This window comes from Mauremys reevesii, linkage group 10, assembly GCF_016161935.1.
Source record: "Mauremys reevesii isolate NIE-2019 linkage group 10, ASM1616193v1, whole genome shotgun sequence".
NCBI classification, from domain to species: Eukaryota; Metazoa; Chordata; order Testudines; family Geoemydidae; genus Mauremys; species Mauremys reevesii.
This window is the reverse complement of record NC_052632.1, coordinates 53819656-53828519: the sequence shown is the minus strand read 5'-3', so window position 1 is coordinate 53828519 and position 8864 is coordinate 53819656. Positions and strand designations below refer to the sequence as shown.

Here is an 8864-nt window from a genome sequence, read left to right as displayed (position 1 = left end):
GTTTGACAAACCTTGATTTCGCCTCCAATCAGCAGCAGAGATAAGAGCCCTCTGCACAAGTGTGCAGGGCGGTTTGGCAGCTGTGACTGCAGATTTAATAGGTGAATCTACAGGAACAACACTTGAAAATCCCCTGGGAAGTCAACCATTAAGGTGAGCCCTATCTTCCGTCCCACTGGCTCCCTTGCTGCAGTGTTCTCTGGTTGCTGGGCGCTAAAGCAAACCAAAGCTCTGTTTACCGAGTCTACTATTACAATACAGCTACCAAATATTTGCCAGCCGTCAGTCCAGCTCCACTATAAATACTTCAGCCCCAGGTGGAGGGATGGCCAGGGGAGAGAGAGAGCCTGGGATGCTACGCATGGCACGGCTGCAGCAGAGAGGTAAGTGCTGAGGCTCCAGCGAGGAGGGTGCAGTACAGTGGCTTGGTGCTGATGACACCCAGCGGCTGGGGACTGGGTAGGAGGCACCTGGCTTGTTAAGGCACCAGGATGGCATTACAGTTGCTTGCGCCCCAAAGCTGGCCTCATTTCCCCTCAGGCTGACCGCTTGGGGGGGCGAGAAGTATCCTTCCCCATGCATAGCTGCAAGCAGGGCCGGCTTTATGACCTGCAGGGCCCAATTGGAATACTCAGCGGTGGTCCGGGGCTTCGGTGGCACTTTGGCGGTGGGGGGTCCGCTCCGGTTCTTCTGCGGCACCAAAGGACCCCTCGCCACCAAAATATCACCAAAGACCCCTGGAACGGACCCCCTGCTGCCAAAATGCCACCAAAGACCACCAGAGCGGGGGCCCCTTAGGTGCGGGCACGGAGCCCTCTTCGGCACGGGGCCCAATTCCGGGGAATTGGGGGAATCGGCGTAAAGCCGGCCCTGGCTGCAAGAGAAGCTGTGGAGTTGGAGTCTTCTTTCTAACCACTCCCTATTTAGCACCTGGGTCCCCTTTCTCCCCAGCAGCTGAGCGCTGCCAGGGACAGTCGGGGTCAGAGACTGGCACCCAGGGTGCATTGAACGGGCCAAGGAGAAAAGGGACATTCTGCCTGGGCATGCTCAGCCCCCAGTGCTCCCCAGCCTTTGGCCTCGCTGCATTCCCAGTGCTGGCGCAGAACACGTGTGGGTCCTGCCGATGAGAGATCCCAGCTGGATGGGGGAGGTGTCTGGGGACAGCAAGGCTGGGCTGTCTGCGGTCACTTGGAGGTGGGTGAGAAGGGGCTGGTGTGAATGAGCCCTGCTGTCCCGGGCTGGCTGGACTTTCCCGCTGCGCGATCCTCTCGTGAAAACGCCGTTGGGCCAGGACACAGGTGGGGGCGGCTGCTGGGTGACAGCACTGGTGGGGCGGGATCCGGCCCTCATTTGCTGTAGGTCAGAGCTACCCCCTGCTATCAGTGGAGTGTGCTGGTGTGCAGGAGCTGGAGCTCAGGTTCAGGCCCATTCTGCATCTGTCTGTAGCATCCACCACCCAGGAGCTGAACTCACCCCCACAGTGGGGCATCCCCAGCGTCCAAGCATCTCCTCCCTCAGTACACCCATGGGTCCCTGTTCTCCCGGGGCAGCACCATTCAGTGCAGGGGTGACCCCCGGGCTGACTCCAGCCAGCTGGCTCCCAGCAGGGTGCAGTAGTGTGGAGCAGCCTGCCCAGCTCCCAGCCAGAGCCACCCAGCTCCTGCTCCATGTGGGCAGCTTGGGACACTACTCTCGCCCCTGCTAAATCCTCTCTCATCACCCACCTGCACGCTGCATGGGATGGTCCTGCCAGTGTGCCGGCCAGGCCCGGCCCTTGGATTCATGGGGACAAGGGGTGAGGCTGCCCACTTGGCAGCGGGCTGTGTGTGTGTCAGTCACACTTTGCCCTTCTTTGGCATCTTCCATCCACAGAGCACAATGTGCCTCGCACGCTACAGCAGTGTCACCCCTGCTTTACACATGGGGAAACTGAGGCACAGAGCAGGGACGTGACTTGCCCAAGACCACGTGGCAAGGCACTAGCAAAACTGGGAATAAATCCTAGGATTCCTGATTCCCAGTCCCCTGCTCTAGCCACTAGACCTGGCTCTCCTACCCATCAATTCCTCTCCTAGGGCCTTGCTGTTTGTTGTGGCCCTCCTACCTTTCTTTGTATTGGGAGTGCTGTACTGGTAAGAGATGGGGAGCTGAAGCTACCTAGGCACAGGGCAAGTGATTTGTCCTCAGTTTCTCCTCCGAGGACATAGAAATGTTGCCTGTTTCCCAGGGCATTGCTGAGGTGCTGGGACTGTTTGCCAAGCGCTGTAAGATCCTCTCCAGGAAGGGCAAAGAGTTGTTAGCATCTTTGCCTGATGATGGGAATGCCTCCCCACACTGAATGGGCATGGAGCGCCCTGAAGGCAGTGAGCCAATGGGGGCTGCTCTGCAGGGGATAGGCTGCAGGAAGCTTGCGCTGGGTGCAGGGAGCCCACTTCTGCGGCTGTCTTTGCATTCCAGCCTGCAGGGGACGGGGAGCTGCAGCTATGCCGAATCTAGGCATGGAGGGGCACGCAGCAGCTACTGGGGCTGGACCAGGCCCAGTGGAGCTCCCCAGCCCCCAGTCTGCGAGCTTAGACACAGGGCTGTGGTGCATACGTCTTGCCCTGCCGCTGGGTGGAATGCCACCAGTCCCCACTGCTTGGTTTGCTCAGGGAGGCGAGTGCAAGGAATGAGGGAATGCTGGCGGGTCTCTCTGGTGTTCTGGGGGGTGGCTCCCACTTGCATAACACCTGCTACGGGGCCCTGCCCACCTGCATTACTGGCCTCTTGCCTGTCCTGCCCCACCCTGGAGTGGGGCTCCAGTGCCTTCCCTGAGCTGTGCATGTTCTACCCCCAGCGGTGTTCAGGCTGCAGGGAAGGGCAGCCGCCCCTGAGCTCCAGCATCTGAGGGTGGGGGCTCGGGGTGCAGCTATAAAGCAGCTGGGGATGGGTGCTCTCTACACCGGTGAAGGAAGCCAGGCACTGGTAAATGCCATGCCCCATGCATGTGGCTGGGGAGGTGCGGGGCCAGGCTGTGACTGCCAGCAAGGGCTGGGCCTGTAGGGAGGAGCGGAGGGGGGGCCATGCCCTGGGACCAGCAGCATGTCTGGAGGACTAGCTCGGCAGCACAAGCAGCGCCCGCAGTGGGGGGTGCCCAGCAGGAGACGCCTGTGCCCCAGTGGCTGAGTCAGCACTCGCAGGTCCCCAGCTGTATCTCCCCGGCCGGGTGGCTAGTCCTGGGGCAGTGGCAGCGGAGCTGTAGCACAGACAGGGCATAGCGGGGGTGTATACACTGAGGTACGAATGCCCGTTGTGTGCCCACACCCTTCCAGCCCTGCCAGAGCTGCTGTTTGCTAGCGTAGGGCCTGGAGATAAAGGCCCAAGTGGGGCAATACAGCCCCAGCCAGTGCAGCCGGCGGGCGGGCTGAGGGAGAGGGAGTGTCTATAGGGCAGATGGTTCCCTAGGAGAGCTGCTGGGGAGGGGAGCGCATGGCTGGAGTGAGGCGCCCAGCTGTGCGGGGAAGTCACCAGCACGGTGCGCCAGGGATCGCAGGGGAGAGTACGCTGTGTACAGCTCCTTACACCTGCCACAGACCAGTGCTTCCTCAGCACCCGCCGCCGGCCATGCACCCGCCTTCCGATCAGCAGCTCGTGTCCCAGAGGGACAGGGAGGTTCCTAGTGGTGCCACTGGAATTGGAAGGCCCTATAGACATGACTCTAAATCAGGGTTTCTCAAACAGGGGTCACCGCTTGCGTAGGGAAAGCCCGACAGGCCGGGCCAGTTTGTTTACCTGCCCCTTCCGCAGGTCCAGCCGATTGTGGCTCTCACTGGCCGCGGTTTGCTGCTCCGGGCCAATGGAAGCTGCTGGAAGCAGCGTGGGCTGAGGGACTTACTGGCTGCCGCTTCCAGCAGCCCCCATTGGCCCGGAGCAGCGAACCGCGGCCAGTGGGAGCCGCGATCGGCCGGCCCTGCGGATGGGGCAGGTAAACACACCGGCCTGGCCCGCCAGGGGCTTTCCCGACACAAGCTGCGACCCCTGTTTGAGAAGCCCTGCTCTAACTGCCTACGGACCATGCAGTCTCCTCCCAGGGCTGGGATGGTCAGTTATGTTCTTTCGGATGCTTGGAGAGTGGCCCTTCCCGGTGCGGCTCTCTGGGGCTGTATCGGGGAAGTGGGAGGGTCACAGCCCTGTGCCTTTCTCCCCTGGCAGCTCAGCAGCCACTCCAACCCCACCCTGGCTCAGGCAGGCAGTGTTAAGCCACCAAATGGGCATCAGCACTGGGAGGAGCCAGAGCCAGAGCCAGAGCAGCTTCGGCTTGAGCCCCAGTGGGGCCAAACCCAGCCCCTGGGTCTGAGAATCCCGCACTCCGGGTCGGCTAGCTCTGGGGATTTGAGATCCCAGTGCTTTGGCTATGGGATGTGGGTTGGGCCGTGCTCAGTTCTAAGCAGGCGCTCCAGCTGCACATGGGCAATCGGTGCCTCCCTCCCAGTGCTCTCCCGGGGCTGGTCCAGCCCATGCTGTGCCTGGGCCTTAATGGTACAAGAGCTGAATGCCCTCCCCACCCCACCCCACCCCCTCAGCACGCCTAGGCGAGGCGTGGGGTGACCATGATGGCAGGGCAAGCAGACACATAGGGGAGATGCTGATCTGTTACCCTGGGTTCTCTCCAGTTACTCCCAATTGACACAGGGCGACCGAGATCCAAAGCAGGGGCTGATCCCTGGCCTGGGTCATAGGAGGGAGACTCTGCCTCCTGCTCCTGCCAGACCCTGCTGACAACGAATGCCCCAAGCTGCTGGTTGGAAAATGTGCCCAGCTGCACACCAGGTTCTCTCCCTGCCCCCGGCTGGCTGGCCTTGTGCTGCTCAGGCCCGGCAGATGTTAGGGGGGTTGTTTGTTTGCTTAAGCAGCATAAATCCCATCTCCAGTTGTGCAATAAAGCTGTTATCCTGGATCTGACCTGCTCCGCACATGGCAACAGCCTGTGGGCTCTAGTAACACCCGCACTGCTGCCCCCAGAGCTGCTTCCAGCAGGCAGGGGCCCTGCTATGGGTGTCGGTCACGGAGTCGGGGTCACCACGATCCCATACTGCAAAGCAACGCCTTTGAGCTGTAGAGAACAGGCACTAGCCCCAGACCGCAGCGCACCTCAGCCACCGCGCCTGGCCGGCTGCGCGCAAAGGCAGAGGCGCAGAACAAGACTGCGGGGGGAGGTGCATGAGTACAGAGCTGCTTGAGCCATTCCCACCGTAACTGACAGACAGGCAGGCAGCCCCCAGGCACGTGGAGAACCAAGTGCAGGATCCTCCACCTCTCAGCACCACAGTTCAGCGGGGAGGCACTGACATTGCGCAGGAGGAAAGCACCTACACGGCTGGGGTGGGGAGTTAACACACAATGGGGAGCAGAAGTATCACTGCATCAGCTTTAGCCCTCCACCAGGTCCCATCTGCACAGCCCTAACCATGCGTTTTTCCTTGTGTCCTCCAGCGTGACTGCACGGCCCAGCAGCACCCGTCCGTACACAGCGAGGCAAGATGGCTGCAGGAGTGATCAGGAACCTGGCAGAGTTCAGGCTGCCTGCTTCCTTTCAACACTCATTCCTCCACCCCACCCCTCCCCAGGACATGGACTTTCAAGACCTGTCAGAGGAGGAGGAGGAGGAAGAGGACTACGACGTGGAAGAGGACAGCCCTCCCTGTCACAGTCCTGGCACAGAGGGGCAGAAAGTCACAGCTGGTTGCAGCCAGAGTGACACAGAAATGACCCTGCAGCTCCTGAAGTTCTCCGAGCTGATCAGCTGTGACATCCAGAGATACTTTGGAAGGAAGGCCAAGGATGAGGACCCCGACTCCTGCAACATCTACGAGGACTGCTTCTCTCCCCGCCGGCTGGGGCGGGAGCGGTACTACGCAGACCTGATGCGACTTGCCCAGAGCGGCGAGCTGGACGATGAGGATGCCCAGGGCCCTGCGCCACCCCCGGGGCAGCTCGACCAGCAGGTCTGGAGGTCCATCTGTAACAAGGACGGGGCGCAGAAGCTGGGGCCATTAGTGGAGCTCTTTGAATACGGCTTGCGCCGCTTTCTCAAGAGGAGGGCGGCTGATGGCAGGAAGCTGCGGCTGGAGAAGAAGTATGCCCACATCATGCCCATGCACAAGAGGAAGCTGCCACAGTCCTTCTGGAAGGAACCATCACCCAGCCCCCTGTGCATCCTCAACACAAACCCGCCTGACTTCAGCGACCTCCTGGCCAACTGGACCTCAGAGCCCGGGCAGGAGCTGCCCAGCGCCGGCAGGGAGCTGGCCGGGGAGCTGGCCAGGCCGGCCATGGAAACCGATCAGTTCAGTGTGCTGTGAGGCAGAGGAACTGGGAACCCAGCCAGCCGCTGTGCTGGACAGACGCTCCATGCCCATAAGGTGCTGCTGAGGATTGGCTCTGGATGGGAGCACCATGCCCACCCTCAGTTCTGACTCCAGACTGAACCAAGCCCCCACACCGACACCTGGCCTATGCACCATGGGCCGTAGCCTGCTCTCAGCCCTTAAACCAGGCAGGCTCTGAGTCCCTCCCCGCTGCAGCGCCAGCCTTTGTGCCCATCCTGTAAAACCATCCACGTCTGTGTATCCTGCAAGGATGCTGGGCAGTGTCAGGCTGCAGCTGCTGCCATCTGATAGTTGCATCCCCACCATGTGCCACCCTGGTTAATGATAAAGCTCACTCCCTTTTTATGAGACAGGGCTCTGATGCCATGGGTGGGGGTTGGGAGACACGTCACCTGGGATTTACCAACAACCCAGACCCAGGCTGTGGCAATGGGGGTGTTTGATTTTATTTTCCTCGGATTGCAATGGCACGGCTAGGGCAAATAAACGCTTCTTTTGAGTGCGTGAGTATCAGCAATGCCCTCTGATCCCACACACGAGGGGCCACGGTGCTGAGACAGAGGCCGGCCCAAGGGCAGCTCACAGACTGGGCCAAATCCTAGTGCCACTTATTTCAGGCTTAGGTCCAGCTCCTTGTGCACTGTGGGCTGGAGGCCGGTGGGATGGGGTGTGCGTCCCTGCCCCGTCGGACACACTGTACTCCGGCAGTGCTGAGCGCTCACTGCGCTGGCAGTCGGGGGAGAGGGGCCTGCAGGCGCTCAGTACCACTGAGGAGAATCAGGCCTGAGGGTCTCACCGTGGACACCCAAACCACCCGCATTTCCCTTCCAGGGCAGGTGAACAGAGGGGACGAGGAGGCAGACACTCCAGTGTGGTTGTGGGGGGAGGCTCTCACTCGCCATTCGACTCCAGGGAGGGCCAGCTTCTCTGGCTCTGGGTGCCCACAAGCATCCTCTATAGTGGCTCTATGCAGGTGAAGCAGCAAAAGGGGGCGTGGCTGAAGAAAGTAGGTGTGGCCTGGACTCCCCAATGCTGAGCCTCAACTGTGTTTTCAGCCCCTCCTTTCCAGCCAGTGTAAGTTAGAGCAGCCTATAGGCTGCTCTAAAATGGGGCAGGGAGTGCAGAGGAAAGCCTTATGCCACCTTTGCCTGCTCCCTGAGGCTGGCAGCACCATCTCCCCCGCTGGGCACTGTAAGCCGTTCTCAGCAATGAGACAAACCTTCTGTCTACAAGAAACAGCCCAGGGAACACACCCCCATGGGGCCTCTCGGGCAGTGGCCTCTCCCAGAGCACACCGATGGGGAACGTCACATGTGTTGCTGGCCCCAGGAGGTTGTGTGTGCGTCCCTCCCAAAAGACTCGCCCAGCACCCATGCAGCCAGATCCTGCTCTCCTGGAATGGGGGTGGGGGCTTTTAAATCTCTCCCAAGCAGCTCCCACCCTTCCAGTCATCCCCCCTGCTGTTAGCAAACACCTCTTGTTTTGGGGGGCAGCGTGTGATGGGGGTACTCTACTCACTGTAGGATGGTGCCTCCTCCTGGCCATTCTGGGGATTAGCTCCAGGAGGCCAATGCCCCTTATGGCATGCAGCTGCAGAGTCTCTGTCTCTCTCACTCCAGGAGCTTCTACTGCCACTTCATGACTCAGCCCTGGGCCAGGTCACTCAGTGTTCCCCCCTCTGGGGTACAGTCCTTCTGCCTCTATCACTCCCAGTACAACCCAGGCAGCCTTCCAGTTCACTACCCACCCCCCACACTGCCCCTGTCCCTGCCCCAGGGGTGGGCAGGGGAACTTGGGCCAGCCCAGTTCTCCAGGTCCCAGCCCAGGGACCCTACAACACACAGCCAAAGTCTGCTGAGTCCCCAGCCTTGCTACTTCCCACTGACTCTCTTCTTCCCCCTGCTTTCTTCAGGGTACATGCCCCCAAGGGTGGAGGGGGGGGGTGACAACTTTCCCTGGGTTCCTATCATCCCACTCTGCTATGCAGACAGTGACCTCAAACATTCTCCCAGCAACCTTTGCTACTGCTGCTGCCAGCCTCCTGGGTTTATACTAGCCCGGGCCACCTCTGCTCAGGTGAACTTCCTCTTAATTAGGGCTTTCTCCACCCTTAATTGCCCCGGTTTGCAGCCTAACTGGCTGATTTGCCGACCTGGCTTGCCTCAGCCCCTCCCAGCCAGAGGCGGCTCTAGACATTTGCCACCCCAAGCATGGCGGCATGCTGCGGGGGGCGCTCTGCCGGTCGCCGGTCCTGCGGCTCCGGTGGACCTCCCGCAGGCGTGCCTGCGGAGGGTCCGCTGGTCCCGCGGCTCCACCGAAGCTGCAGGTCCAGCGGACCTCCACCGGAGGCCTGCCTGCCACCTTCCCGTGGCATGCCAAGCGCCCCCCGTGGCATGCCACCCCAAGCACGCGCTTGGCGTGCTGGGGCCTGGAGCCGCCCCTGCTCCCAGCCAGTGTGGGGAGGACACCCCAGCACAGGGCATCAGATGGGGAACT

General features: G+C 61.0%; 1 protein-coding gene across 1 annotated transcript; it reads left to right on the top strand.

The window, feature by feature from the left end:
• Positions 1-249: 249 nt before the first annotated feature.
• PERCC1 (proline and glutamate rich with coiled coil 1) lies at positions 250-6789 on the top strand. Its single transcript, XM_039492989.1, has 2 exons — positions 250-383; positions 5473-6789. Exon 2 carries the CDS (start codon positions 5520-5522, stop codon positions 6339-6341), a length of 822 nt encoding a protein of 273 aa, XP_039348923.1. The 5' UTR covers positions 250-383; positions 5473-5519; the 3' UTR covers positions 6342-6789.
• Positions 6790-8864: the final 2075 nt, after the last annotated feature.

What these genes read in the sequence shown, in the direction of transcription:
- PERCC1 (XM_039492989.1), top strand. Translation starts at nt 5,520, where the DNA reads ATGGCTGCAGGAGTGATCAGGAACCTGGCAGAGTTCAGGCTGCCTGCT.